We start from the raw sequence: 14,768 nt of genomic DNA, 5'->3' as shown, positions 1-14,768 counted from the left end.
AATCAATTAGGCTAATGTATGTCAATCTAATTACTTAGCCTATGTAGTATCTCCCATACTTGATTGGCCACATCAGCTACAAATGCTATATTTTATGGGATTTTTTTTTTTTTTTTGACGTAATATTTTATGGGAAATTTGATTAGCCTAAAATTTTAAAAATAAACCAAAGATACTTACTCTACGCAATTAGTGCCTAATTTTCATTTATTCCCAAATTACCCCTCCTATTTCAAAATCATCTCCATATTTCTTTGTCTTCTCACTTTTCATTTTCGTTATTATTGTTTAGATGTGCAATATATGGTTTCTTTGCGTTTTTTTGCTTATTTTTTGGTAAAAAAAAATGAATTTTGGTAAAATCTACATTTTCTTAGTTCTCTATGATTTTTTTTTTGTATATGGTACGATGGTGGGTACGATAGTAATGCAATCTAGAGGTTATAGATGAAGGTTCAGTAGGGTACGATGGTGGTATATATATGATGGTTGATAAAGTTATGATAGTACAATGGTGATACAATAGGGTACGATGGTGGTGCAATAGGTGCTTAAAATTTATACCATAATAAAATTTAGGGATATTGGCGGCTAAACCGTCTGAATTTTAATTTTTTTAACACTTAACCACAAAAACCAATTTTTGGGGGCAAAACTACCTAAACTCACATTCTGTTTCGCTCTGTAGCCCTCCGTCCAAAAATCCTGTTAAGTGCCACGATGGACTGCCTACGTGTACACAAGAGTACACGTGGCAAAATTTTAGTGGTTCACGTAATTTTGATTTTAAATATAATAAAAATAATTTAAAAATTAAAAAAAAATTATGAATTTTTTTCTTTTTCTTTTCTTCTTCTTCTTCTTCTTCTCTTTCTCTTTCTTCTCGAAAGATCCCAGAACTCTCGTCCCCCCAACCCTTCTTCTTCTTCTTCTTCTTCTTCTTCTTCTTCTTCTTCTTCTTCTTCTTCTTCTTCTTCTTCTTCTTCTTCTGCCATTACTACCATCAAAACTTCAAAACCCCTAAAACCACCATCACCACTGAAACCACCTACAATCGCCATCACCACCCAAACTCCTCTCTCCCATCACCACTACAACCATTACACCATTACGAGAAGGGCCTCGTGAGTTGGGGAGTTCGATGGAGGCAATGCTCTGGTGACGGGGTTTGGAATAGGCGGTGCACTCATGTGGGGGTTCTCAGCCAGAAGCCCTTTGAGGGGTTTTGAACAATGGTGGAGCTTCAAGGGGGTTCGACCGACGATGGAGCTTCATTAGATCATTTTTGCCTTGGTTAGGGGGGTTCTGTTGTCTCTTTGCCTGGGCTATGTATGATTTGGCAAATCACAGAGAAGACTATCATTACCACCATCAAAAGAAGAAGAAGGGTTAGGGGGGTTACGTCGAGAAGAAAGAGAAAGAGAAAGAAAAAGAGAAAAAAAAAAGATTTTTTTTATTTTTATAATTTTTTTTTTAATTTTTAAATAATTTTTATTATATTTAAAATTAAAATTACGTGGACCGCTAAAATTTTGCCACGTGTACTCTTGTGTACACGTAGGCAGTCCACTATGGTATTTAACTGTGATTTTTGGACGGAGAGGTACAGAGCAAAACAGAATGTGAGTTTAGGTAGTTTTGCCCCCAAAAAAATTAGTTTTTGTGGTTAAGTGTTAAAAAATTTAAAGTTCATGTAGTTTAGCCGCCAATATCCATAAAATTTATAGCATGATAATATGGAGGTTAAGGTACAATATGGTACAATGGTGGGTACGATAGTTGTGTAATATGAAGGTTATGGATGAAGGTTCGATAGGGTACGATGGTTGATAAGGATATGTTAGTATGATGATGGTACGATAGGGTACGATGGTGTGGTGCAATAGGTACTTAAAATTTATGGCATAAATTTTAAGCAGGAACTTAACTCTATCGTACCACTATAGTACTATATCAACTATCGAACCTTCATCCATAACTTCTAGATTATACTGCTATCGTACCCACCATCGTACCTTATGGTACCCAATACAAAAAAAATCATAGAGAGCCCAAAAAATACAAATTTCACCGCAACTCGATTTTTACCAAAAAATAAGCAAGAAACACAAATTGCGGGGGACATTAGTTTCTTTTTCTCTCTTCGGTTGTTCTCATAATTTGTGGGTCTTGATTCCCTTTTCTTTCTTCAGTGGTTGTCGTGCATCACAGTAGGCCTTCCCACTGGTCGTGGGTGTGCAGACGATGGTGGCTCTAGATGTGGGTGCGATTTGGGTCTTGGTTCTATTGGGAATGTGAGAAGAAGAGAGGGGGGAAAGTGTGATAGTCAGTAGTCCCGTGATCCGTAAGGGGAAATACCGGGTAAGTTGTGCAATCCCACATCGCCTGAGGAAGGTCAAGTGGGATGATTATGAGACTGTGTAGGTATGGGACTACACAGTTGAAGAGGGTTTAAATGGATTGATTGGTACTACCTACATCAACAAGGTGCATCTTATTTTTCGGTAGCTCATCACGAAAGAACTCCACAACTAAGCGTGCTTGACCTGGAGTAATTTCAGGATTGGTGACCTCCTAGGAAGTTTTCCCAGGATGCGTGCGAGTGAGGACAAAGCACGCTGGAAACACTCATGTTGGTCTGTAGGGTCAGACATCAGTCCAGAAAGCAACCAGAGTGACGTACTCGTGTATAAGAGCCATTATTCTGTGGGTGTAAGGACCCAATGGAGGCTTGAAGCAGGGACGTTACAAAATGGTATCGAAGCCTTGACCCAGCTGGAAGTGTGGTCGACAAGGACGTCGGACCCCGTAAGGGGGGTGATTGTGACAGTCAGTAGTCCTGTGATCCGTAAGGGGAAATATCGGATAAGTTATGCAATCCCACATCGCTTGGGGAAGGTCAAGTGGGATGATTCTGAGATTGTGTAGGTATGGGACTACACAGTTGAAGAGGGCTTAAATGGATTGATTGGTACTACCTATATCAACAAGGTGCATCTTGTTTTTCGGTAGCCCATCACGAAAGAACTCCACAATTAAGCGTGCTTGACCTAGAATAATTTCAGGATGGGTGACCTCCTGGGAAGTTTTCCCAAGAAGCGTGCGAGTGAGGACAAAGTACGCTAGAAACACTCGTGTTGGTCTGTAGGGCCAGTCATCATTCCATAAAGGAGCCAGAGTGACGTACTCGTGTGTAAGAGTCATTATTCCGTGGGTGTAAGGACCCAATGGAGGCTTGAAGTGGGGACGTTACAGAAAGAGAGAAGAAAGAGAGTTTGGATGAGTTTTTTGAAATGAGGGGTAATTTGGGGAGATATGAAAAATAAACTTACATTGTCAATAGTGACTAACTTCAATTTAGGTTAGGCATGACAAAAAGATCCATTTATTCGAATTAGGTCAAAGTTCTAATCCGACAGATTACTTCTGATCTGAAACATTCGGATACTTATTAGATCTCAGATCTGATTCGCCCCACCCCGCCTATTTTTTTGGATCGTATCTGATCCGATACAATTTTAATATATTTTTTAAAAAAAAAAATTGAATCACAAATCCCTAATCTGAGATCTCGACTCGGTCTCTTCTCAAGCATCAGCTCCTTCTCAGAATCTCAAGCAACGACTTCTTCTCAGGTGACAGCATCTTCTCACCTCCATAGTCCATCTCTGTTGACTACTGCCCTTCCTTCCCAGCTGCCCAGTCGATTCTGACTCTGGATCTACCATTGACGGGCTTGATGTCTCAAAATCAAAGGCTAGGAGGTCTGTGGTGGCCTCTATTTCGATCATTGACGGATGAGAGATGCTCGCCGGACTCGCACCGTGAACAACAAGGGAGCTATTGAGATCGAGAGGAAGAGAATGAGAGAGAAAATCGAGTCTTCAGGATCAGGCTTTCTTGGAGATCTCGATTTCAGGGTCCATTTGGACCATCTACCGCGATGATGGCTTATTCTTGTGTGTTAGCACCACCATGCAAGGGAAGACAGAGAGAGGTGTTGCGAGTGATAGAGGGAAGTTGGGTTTCTGGGTGGTGAGGTTTCAGGGGTTGGGAGTGCGGGACCTAAGGTGGGAAGTTTAGAGAATGCTGGCTCCAATCTTGGTTCTAGGCCCCCACGAAAGAACGAAAAGAGGAAAAGGTATCAAGAGAGAGAGAGAGAGAGAGAGAGAGAGAGAGAGAGAGAGAGAGAGAGAGAGAATTAGAGTTTTAAATTTTAGGATTTTCAAATTTTATACTTATGCCTTTAAAATTTTATTTATTTTATTATTTCATTTAATAATTAAAAATATGATAATAAAAATAAATAAACCGAGTCAAATCGAACCTAATCCGAGTCGACTCTAATCCAATTTAGATATCTGATCCAATAGACAGAGCAAATCATTACATGATCCAAATCGAATTGGGACAAATCCCAATCAATTTAATTTACACTCTTAGTGTAGTTGTTATGTTTTGTCTAAGCATGTTTTATTAAATTTCCCGATTCTGATTGGTCACCATTTTCATAGAATCTTACATGCATTCATGTAAACTAAACTCCACCTAATAAATAATTCAGCCCCCCCAAAAAAAAACCTCTACTTGTTAATATCTTCATTTTGAGGTTGAATTGTGTTTTAAAGTCTTTGACCCGCTAATTGTTGTTGGTCACCAACCATTATCATGTCATCACAGATTCTTCTTTATTATTGTGCTTTAAAAAAAAAAAACAAAACTGAAAACATAGGACCCATTAATCACGAAGAAAAGTATATAAAGAAATGTTAACCTTATTTAATACCTTTTTTTTTTGAGAGAGAGAGAGAGAGAGAGATAGAGAGAGAAACCTTATTCCATACTTTATTAAAGGAAAAATATTCAAATATCATGACTCAAAACAGATCTCAAACCCCAAAAGAAGTGCATGAACATGTCTCAGAGAGTGCACCGATTTTTTAAAGGTTAACATGCATATCTATCTATGGATTTGGCAGAGATGTTCTGCGCATAAGAGAAGCAAGGAAATGGTAGTTTCTCTATATGCCGAAACTAGTGGCAAATGCCATCTCTGTAATTGAGTAGTTTCTCTCCAAAACCAGATGAAATCAACTCAAGCAGCTAAGCTTTTTGAGGCAATCTCAAACACATTCTCCGACAAACCATTGGTGGACATAATCTTCTCCAGTTGTGCCTGCAAGTGCAAACAGCATATAGTTTTTCAATCCAAGTTTTAATCACTTAAAGCTTCAGCAAAGATCCAGAAGAAATGTTTAAACTTTGACACGGACATCAAAGATGTAAGAACAATGATTAAGTACCAATAAAAATTGTGGCTATTACCTTGGCATGGTTTTGTCGGGTTTCATCATAGCGTCTCCACCTCGAGAAGGCTGACACCATCCGGGAGGCAACCTGCAAACCCGTGATAGTAAAATTTTAATGTAACATAGCAAACAATGACGATAGTAAATTACATAAAAATACTATCTGCAAACAAGATTGAGGTCTGTGTTCTGGAAAAGACCTGTGGGTTAATTTTGTCTAGTTGCAAAACAATTTCTCCTAGGAACCTATAGCCTGAGCCGTCTTTTGCATGGAAATTCACGGGTGACCCACAGAAACCTCCAATGAGGGAGTATACTTTATTTGGATTGCGGAGGTCAAATGCCGGGTGGTTCAGGAGGTTTCGGACATTTTCAACATTACCAGGAATGTCAGACATGGCTTGAAGTGCAAACCATTTATTTACAACCTGAAAAATAACAATTTATATGCATCAGTACTTGCAAAACTTTCTTTAAAAAATTAAAAGAAAAGGATCAATACAGAAATATGAAATTACCAAAAAGTCATTCTGCCACTTGTTGTAGAAATCAGCCAAAATATCATCACGACTTTTACCAGGGCTTTGAGATAACGCTGCCAAGGCTGCAAATTGATCAGTCATATTTGTTGCTGACCTATACTCATTCAGCGCAAGCTCAGTAAGAGCAGGTTCTTCAAGGGATGCCAGATATGCTACAAGTAAAACAAACATATAAACAGTTAAAGAAAAGCTCTGAAAAATATTACACTGCAAGCTTAATTTTCAAAACAGAACAGACCAAGAGCAATATTCTTTAAAGCACGCCTTGCCATATTCGAATGGTCAAATTGGTACTCCTTTGAGCTCCTGTTGTTTGTGACCTGTTAATGTATAAAAAGAACAAGTTAAGAAATTAACATGTCTTGGTGATGATGCCCCAACAACTATATATAGGTAGCATGTACTGCTGAATTAATGGAAATCATAAGAAGATGCGTACTGTGGTGAGCAATTCTTCTTTAAGTTCAGAGGCCAATTGCTTCTTTATAAAAGTACGAACAGCATGAACAGCATCAGGATCTGCAACTTCCATCATGTCCATTATTTCTCCTTCACCAGGCAGTGTTATTGCCTTTGCAATAAATTCCTGATCCCAAACAAACAAACAAAAGGTAGGCAAAGGTTAACCAGTGAGCTGATATCTGCAACTTCTCCATGTAGATATGTTATTAAGAAAAAAAAAAGAAATGGGCAAGTCCTATAATACTTTATCCAAACTTGAGTCACTTAGTATGCTTCTAAGTCCATGCACAAACTGCGGGTTTAGCACCAACTGTTTGTTCTGTTGAAAATCAGCAACCAAGCTGAGCATCATCTTCCGTGCTAACACTTGTCCAGCCTCCCATCTTGAACACAAAGAGAAACAAATAAGTAAATCAACACTCAGTTGCTTAGCTATTTGGATAATAAAGTGTATTTTATGGTACACGTACCGATTAAACTCATCTGAATCATGAGCAAGGAGGAAAGATAGATCACTATCTGTGAGATCCGATTCAAGACGAATAGGGGCACTATAGCCACGCAATAGAGATGGAATTGGCCGCTCCGGTACATCAGAGAATACAAATTCTTCTTCTTTCTGTATAAGCCAAACAACAAGAACAACAATGCAAGTGAAGGAAATAAGACCAACAATAAATCCTCAGGAACAAGGAAGAGCCAGCAAGATTAATTTCTAAGTTCAAAGCATTTTGCACACAAGCACAGTCCAGTGCTCACCCAACATGACCAATGAAACACTATGCAATTATCTTTAATGGGTACATTATTACTTCCAAGATTTTATGATCGACACAGTAAGAAGATTTCCTCCAAAATGACAACAAAAGATGACATGGCATAAAACTACCCCCAAAGCATCCTCATAAGCACAAACAGAGGGCATTGCAGACACAGGCAAGCTAAATTCAGAAAATAACTCTAACCTTAGTTACTCGAAGAACTGTACTATAAACTGGCTTATCGTCACTTGCAATAGACTCCAGTTTCCCATCATGATACACTGAAGATAGAAGCATGTCTCTGCCTGTAGAGTCCAGCAAACCCATTGCCACAGGAATGAACATGGGTTCTTTTACTGATTGGCCCGGAGTTGGGGGTACATCTTGACTGAAAATATCCAACCAAGAGAAAAACTGTCAGCAGTGCCACCTGAAGAAAAAGAGAGAGTTTTCAGCAAGTATACCTAAACTTCAAAGAGTATGTGCGGGCTTCAGGGTTGTAAGCTGATGTAACTTTGACAGTAGGAGTTCCAGCTTGTGAGTACCTGAAAAATTATTTCATGAAAATCAGACCAATTGGAAACTATGGTCAAGGAGAGAAAAGAAACAAGATAAAGACAAACCAGTGTAAGAAATTGGCGAAATCTGCATCGTTGGCATCACGCATGGCAGCAAAAAAGTCCTCACAAGTAACAGCTTGCCCATCATGTCTCTTGAAATAAAGATCCATCCCCTAAATAAAAAGGATACAAGTAAAACCTTCCATAATGCATCTTCCTAATTCCCATATGAAGCAAACATATTGTCATTGATACAAGTATTTATTAAGGCAAACACATTTTAAATCTTACTTTTCGGAACCCTTGACTCCCCAATAAAGTTTTGTACATTCTGACAACCTCAGCTCCCTGATGAGATAAAGCAAGAAGAAAACCGTTCATGCAATTAATTATTGTTCTTGTACACATGTTCACATACAAACATAACAAAGAGAAGTGAGAGTTGAATAAGAGGTCAAACCTTTTCATACACCTGTTAGCAAGAAGAAAAAAAGAACCAAGAAGAGTCAGAAATTTACTTACTACAGAAAATAGAAACTGAAAAGACACAAATTAATACTGGAACATACCGTCACTGAAAGTGGAAGTTGTCCCAAATCAGAATCATTTCAAATGTGAGTTAACAAGAAAGGAAAATCTCAATGTTAAGAGATGGCCAGTTCCTGCAAAGAAAAAACTCACAAAAATCTTCACCATAGTGAAAGTTACTGAAACATACCTGTGTAGAAGTTATCCATCTGCCAAAGCAGGAAAAACAACATTAGCATGCTGCCAGGCCAATAGCTAATAGAACATTCAAAAGGAAATGATATCTAACCTTAATGTATGAGTGTGGTCGTACAGGATGGGCCATGGGACCAGCATCCTGAAAACCAAAACCAAAATGACACTTTAATGTGGCGGTTTATAGAAAATAAATTATATATGCGGATAACAATATCCAAAGGCAAAAGTCTTCACCTAAAAAGGAGAACTAGAATAACATAAGTATTTTAAAAAGAACCTGTGGAAATTGATAGTTTCTAAGTCTCATAACATCAGCAATCCGCTTCACTGTCCGGCTCCCCATGTCAGATGAAAATTCCTATTATGGTAATAACAAAAAAAAAACAATTAAGAAACTGCAACAAAAAACTCTATCTAAAACAATAGGTGCAAAAAGTTACAAATGTTACTGTACATTGAAAAAGCTTATAAGAGGTTATACCTGATCACGGAAGACAGTCAAACCTTCCTTCAGACTAAGCTGGAACCAATCGCGGCATGTTACTCTACAATGAATTTAGGCAAAAGCTCAATTAGACTAAGAACATATAATGCCAATCAGCAATTAAGAATAAAATACGGAACCAACTTCAATGATGAAACTAGTTTCAAGTGGGGTTGCCAACATATCGCGTTAGATAAATAAGGGAATAAATAAGGAACAAAATCCCACAAAAAGGGTACATGTTTTTAAATGAACTAACCTATTTCCAGTCCAGTTGTGAAAATACTGCACAAAATGACATCCAAAAGTTAGAACTATTTCCATCTGGATTAAGACTACTGACACATGGCTCTACAACTACTGAAAAAATGTCAATATCAAACCTCATGGCCAATAACTCCCAAGATTGCGGCATAATCTGCATCTGAGGCAGTTTCAGGAGATGCTAACACAAGTTTGGAATTGAAGATCTGTAAATAAATAATTCATGAAGTTATTCAATTAAAATAGATGAGGGACCTCTATTGTATGAACTCCAAAATGTGCCACAGATATACATACATTTAAACTCTTGTTCTCCATAGCTCCCCTGAAAATTAATTGGAAAGAAAAGTATTATCAATAAGTATTAAAAAGACAAAACATGAGTTAAAGGTACCTGAAAAAATCCAAGCATGATTATGAAAACATGCAAAATCACAAAAAAAAAAATCCATAAAATAAATGAAACTTACATGTTAAAATCAGGAACAGCCACAATGTTGAAGAGATCCAGGTCATATTCCAGGCCAAACACCTGTTATTAGCGACATGTAATAATAAAGGCCTTAACATCAAGATTAATAGTACTGAGCTTAAACGAAATTTCCAGTTAAACATAGCAAGAGAAAACTGACATCCTCATCCCATTTCATAGCCGCCTTGAGTGAATACATAGCATGTGCAGTCTTCGGAACATCCTGTGCTGGGGTCCAGATCCTTAGGGACACTTTTCGACCTGAACGTGTGACAAATATGTCATCTCTGCTCTCCAACGGTCCAGCAACTAAGGCAAACAAGTAGCAAGGTTTCTTATACGGATCTTCCCACAGGGAAAAATGTTTTCCACCCTGAAATGAAATTATAAAGTGTTACAAGCCATGACACTTTGAAACCAAAGTATTACTTTACATGATGTCAAATAAGTTACCTCCAATTCTCCCTGATCTACAAGATTTCCATTAGACAATAGGACAGGGTACAGTGTTTTGTCTGCTTCTATGTAGCAAGTATATTTTGCCATTATATCAGGGCGATCCTGCTCATAATCCCAATGCATCAATTCAATGTAAATTGATTAATGAATAAAATTTAGAAAATAATAAAAATTTACAAGTGCCTAGTAAACCTGATAGAATGTGATTTTGCGGAAGCCCTCAGCTTCACATTGGGTGCAAAAATTCCCTGATGACTTGTACAGCCCCTAAATTACACCAAGTAGATCTTAAGCACAATGAAGGATCACAAGACTTTGTAAAACATGAATTTTAAAAAAAAAAAAAGAAAAAAAGAAAAAGAAAAAAAGTCATGCACCTCTAGAGATGTGTTTTTCTGAGGATATATCTCAGTAACAATTTCCAAGGTAAATGCACCACTTGGAAGAGATCGAAGTGTCAGATGGCGAGAGTCAACTTGGTACTCATCCTCCTATCATTGGGAAAATTAATAATTATGAGCATGTAATAACTACTACTTTGTATTTCTAGCACAAAGAGACACATGAAAAACATTGGAGATAAAGTAGAATCTAAAGTTCTATAAGCATTGGTAAGAAAGAGAAGAGGGAAAAAAAGCTCCAGTTAGCAATTCATTCCTGTGAATTCACATGCCTTTAGTTCTTTGCCGTTGATTTTAACTGAAAGCAACTTCAGATCTTGACCATCCAACACCAATGGAGAAGATGAACCTGCTTGCAAAAAAAAAATTAAAAAAGTGTAAATAATCTTAAAACCATAAACTTAACAGCAGTCTACTTGGATAAAAAAAAAATAAAAAAAAACAGGAGTATTGAAACAATATTATAAGAAAATGCAAAAGATTTACTACTGAGAGAAATAAACTATTACGCGTGAACAAGAAATCACCACAGGAAAAAGTCATATAGTTCCAACATTATGAATCATAAGTGGAAGGAATTGTTCACACTACCTTCAACTCTTGGGAGCACAGTAATTTTTGAGCTAACGATTGTTTTCTCTTCACCCAGAGTAAACTTCAAATCCACCTGCATTAAAGAGTTGCTTTAGTTTTACTTATTACAGAAAAATGCTCAACCCTAAATAAATCACTTTCTTTAGAAGTCTATAGCATACTGTATCAAAGTAATAATCTGGCTTCTTGTAGTCCTTTAAAAATATTTCTTTTGGAGCATCCATTTCAGATTTGTCAACTTGCTTTGGTTCTGTAGCAACTGAACAGAACAATCTCCGGCTCAAGCGCTTAGTCCTCTGAAAGAAGGTCAACGATTTCACATGACAAACAAAATGTACAGATGAAAGGAAAAGGCTATCTAATTGCCAGATAGGTTATATAGTGGAAAACTATAAGGGAAATGAAATGCACAACATATTCCATTAAATTTCAAAGCAACATACAGATAGTGGAGGAAATGGAAAACAAAGATTCCTTCTGCACGTAAGCTGCAAATGCAATCAACAATGAAATTTTGAGAAATCTTCTGTTCAAGTTAACAACTTCAAACACTTTAATAAAGTGAACCATTAAACACAACAAACCGGAGGAAAACTTAACATGTAATAATATTATGGAACATAATAACAAATTAGACATTAGATTTTATTATGGAGAAAGAAAATCAACACACCTCCGAACTAAGGAAACGCTTATGTTTACAGACAGTTTTTGCTGAATTCTCAATAAACCCAACACGACTGGTAGACCTAGGCTGCAAAGAGGACAAGGAAATAAATAAACAAATGCAGCTTCGCCAAAAGATAAAAGTACCTCATTGACTGACTGTCGACTATTGAATAGGAAACAAAATGGAAACAATAATATCTCTTCGTTTAATCTTTTCAAAGCCCAGAAAAGCACACACAAAACACCAAGCACGAATGTGGAATAAGATTTAAAACCAAAGGGTTCTTCTAACCATTAGCATACACAGATATAAACATAAGAAATGAAATAAGATAAGAATAATCACAGGAGCAGATGAGATCAAACCCAACAAACTCGTCCTCACAAAACCCGAACTCTTGTATGGAAGTACCAACCGAGCCATCAAACGCAAACTCCTAGAGTGAGCTACAAATAAGACTACCATATAAAAAGGATCAAACTTTAATGAAATAAACGTACCCAGATTACCAAACCAAAGATAAACCATAAAATCAGAGAGACCCAGAAGCTGAAAACAGAGTGAGACCAGAAGATGAAAGATATATGGATAAATCAAATTATAGACAAGAAAATTCAATAAAAATAATTTATCGCAAAATTACTACTTGAATTAAATTTATAAACGCAATCTACAAAGAGTAGTAATTTTTCGAGCGGCCTTCTTAATATGCTTAAAGGTTTGTGTTGGGTGCAATAATGATTGTAGTAATTGTTATACATATAGAATTCGATTATCCCTGGAATTGGAAATGGTCATTTTTTAAAATTTCAATGCTAGATCCATAAACCCAGTAAGAATATAACGTATCAAGAAAATAGTTCAGTGATAGGAATAGACTAGGCAATTGGTAGTTTGAGACCCAAAACCCCATACACAGTCCATGCTCATTCAAATGAATCTACTAAGAGAGGCAAGAAATAGTAATCAAATAATAGCAAAGTAATTAATCAAATAAGTTCAAGAAATCATCTAAGAAGAAGAAGATGATAAAGAAAATACTACCTACAGAAGAAGATTGCGGAGATAGTGTTCGAAAGAATGAAAACAAACGGAACAAAGATAAGAATGGACACGAGTCGGAGGTTGCTGTGGCGCCTATGATGGATACACGGTAACGTAAGGTCGTGTAAGGAAGTGAGTCGGTTTTTCTTTCTCGTCCAGTGTAACGCCGGAGTTGGCCGTACGAAAAAGAGAGAACCAGAGAGTGAGAGGCTCGGGATAGGGAAGGGAATATGAAAAGAGAAAGATACTGTATATATAAAATTTGAGAAATGATAAAACCAATATGTCACCATGCTGAAATTAAGTATCAAATTTTTATAATTTATTATAAGCTAATTAGGATTTTTGTCTTAAATTTTAACATGTAACAAATCATGTCCTTGAACGTTTTTAGTTCTTAAAAATTTTCTTGAATTATTGAGATTGTTATATTTAAGGACTTTTGTCAAATTTCATTCAATTTTACTATTTCAATGATTGTTTATGTACTAAACTATGCTCCCCAGACTTTGATATCTACTAAATCATGCTACTCGAACTTTGACATGTACTAAAACATGTCCCTCAACTTTCATTCATGTTAGACTTTTTTTACTAAAATTGGACAAAAGTACTTAAATCCAACAATCTCAATAGTTCAGGAGGTATTTTTAGCATGAGGTCATAACTTCTTTGCGCAAGACCCTTAAAATTGCCCTTTGTAAGTAGATCCCAATCGCTGGACTTAAAGGTTCGATAATGTCGCCAGTCGTTTGTAGCATGTAATGAGCAGAGTTGTGAACCTTCAGTCCCAGCTTCGAGGGGCAAAGGGCAGGAGGACTCGAGAAGAACTATCTTCGGGCGATAACTAGAGAATTTTAGTTGATGTACAGACCCGGTAGGTTGTTCACCTGCGCTCGCCATGGTAGGTGCAGCCTTCTCTGGAGATTTCGCTAGCTCAAGGTCTTTTTCTTGTTGATAGTTGTTTTGATTCTTTTGGGTTCTTTGATAGAACCCGAGGCTTCACTGGTCTGGGAAGCTCGTTTTTTGGCCCTTTGTAGACGAGCGGGGGCTGTTGAACATATTTTCCAAGTCTAAATCTATATATATGAGATAAAAGAGATACATCAACACTTAATCAAAAATAAATAAAAGAAAAATGGGGAATAAACTCCCACTATAATAGTTACTAAATTCCCTAGATCATGTGATCATGAATATGTCGTAAGGATTAATTGGATCTAAATTCCAATTCGAATCTTGGTGGCTTGCCCTATCCAAGTTGGTCTCATACTGCTCGGCAATCCCATAGTACAAGTTAGTGAAACTAAGTTGGATGAAAAACCTTGGGTACCAACTATCAAACCTATGAGTTATACAATCTATGAGGAAACGGTTCCAAGTATAAAAATTATATTGACTATCTTGGAATGTTACTAACGAAGTACGTTCAGCACTAAACACAGTAGGTGACCCACATTGATTACCTCGGGAGGCTCCTTAGCTTCTCGAGGGGCTATTCTCTGAAGATAGTGTGCGCGAGCCACGTAATCCTAGCTCTCTTTGTCAGTTGGAACTGGGACCTTCTCCCACGACGAGTACTTTGGAAACTTGTAATCACAAGTGTACTCATCTGAGGCAAAAAGGCCAATAATTTTTAGATTGGCTTCATTCAAGAGGAAGTCTGCAAATCGCAGTCTGAATGGAAGACTCAGTAGGATTTTACGGTGCTCGGCCATCTCATGAGTAGGAATTGGTCTCTTAAAAACCGTTGTAAACACAACAAGCATAATAAGTAAGCAACCTCAAAAATATAAATCAGAAAACAACTCAAAACTAAGTTTTTGAGACAAAGGTTACTTACGTATGATGCGAAATGCGGTTGTGTCAATTGGAGAAAGACCAGTCGTCCAAAAGAAATCCTCCTTACAGTCGGTCTTGTTTGGTAACCTCACGATGATCCTACGATATATGTGTTTATTTATCGTTTTAGAAAGTTCATATTTAGGGTGTTAAACAACATACTTGTGAGTAGATCTAA

At 37.2% G+C, this 14,768-nt stretch overlaps 1 protein-coding gene across 1 annotated transcript; it reads right to left on the bottom strand.

The window, feature by feature from the left end:
• Window positions 1–4,821: 4,821 nt before the first annotated feature.
• On the bottom strand, window positions 4,822–12,997 carry LOC115697873 (puromycin-sensitive aminopeptidase). The gene is made up of 33 exons (XM_030625036.2): window positions 12,749–12,997; window positions 12,050–12,162; window positions 11,708–11,788; window positions 11,478–11,522; window positions 11,196–11,330; window positions 11,032–11,107; window positions 10,713–10,789; window positions 10,417–10,530; window positions 10,232–10,306; window positions 10,034–10,141; window positions 9,741–9,953; window positions 9,579–9,640; window positions 9,406–9,433; window positions 9,228–9,314; window positions 9,104–9,129; window positions 8,842–8,905; window positions 8,638–8,718; window positions 8,452–8,499; window positions 8,353–8,371; window positions 8,204–8,208; window positions 8,095–8,106; window positions 7,926–7,982; window positions 7,698–7,807; window positions 7,539–7,619; window positions 7,279–7,462; window positions 6,784–6,932; window positions 6,558–6,696; window positions 6,291–6,437; window positions 6,090–6,171; window positions 5,828–6,003; window positions 5,510–5,737; window positions 5,326–5,397; window positions 4,822–5,176 (listed from the first exon to the last, which is right to left on the bottom strand). Exons 2-33 carry the CDS (start codon window positions 12,125–12,127, stop codon window positions 5,096–5,098), a joined length of 2,940 nt encoding a protein of 979 aa, XP_030480896.1. The 5' UTR covers window positions 12,128–12,162; window positions 12,749–12,997; the 3' UTR covers window positions 4,822–5,095.
• Between the last annotated feature and the right edge of the window lie 1,771 nt (window positions 12,998–14,768).

This window comes from Cannabis sativa, chromosome 7 (genome assembly GCF_029168945.1).
Source record: "Cannabis sativa cultivar Pink pepper isolate KNU-18-1 chromosome 7, ASM2916894v1, whole genome shotgun sequence".
NCBI lineage: Eukaryota > Viridiplantae > Streptophyta > Magnoliopsida > Rosales > Cannabaceae > Cannabis > Cannabis sativa.
Note: the sequence above shows the minus strand (reverse complement) of the source record. Positions and strands in the feature narration are given on the sequence as shown.

Excerpts from the sequence above, each read along its gene's own strand:
- LOC115697873 (XM_030625036.2), bottom strand. The coding sequence starts at position 12,127 with ATGGCTCGGTTGGTACTTCCATACAAGAGTTCGGGTTTTGTGAGGACG. Across the intron at positions 9,130-9,227 it reads TGGGAGTTATTGGCCATGAG|TATTTTCACAACTGGACTGG; the intron begins GTTTGATATTGA and ends CATTTTGTGCAG. Across the intron at positions 6,004-6,089 it reads TTTAAAGAATATTGCTCTTG|CATATCTGGCATCCCTTGAA; the intron begins GTCTGTTCTGTT and ends TTTTACTTGTAG.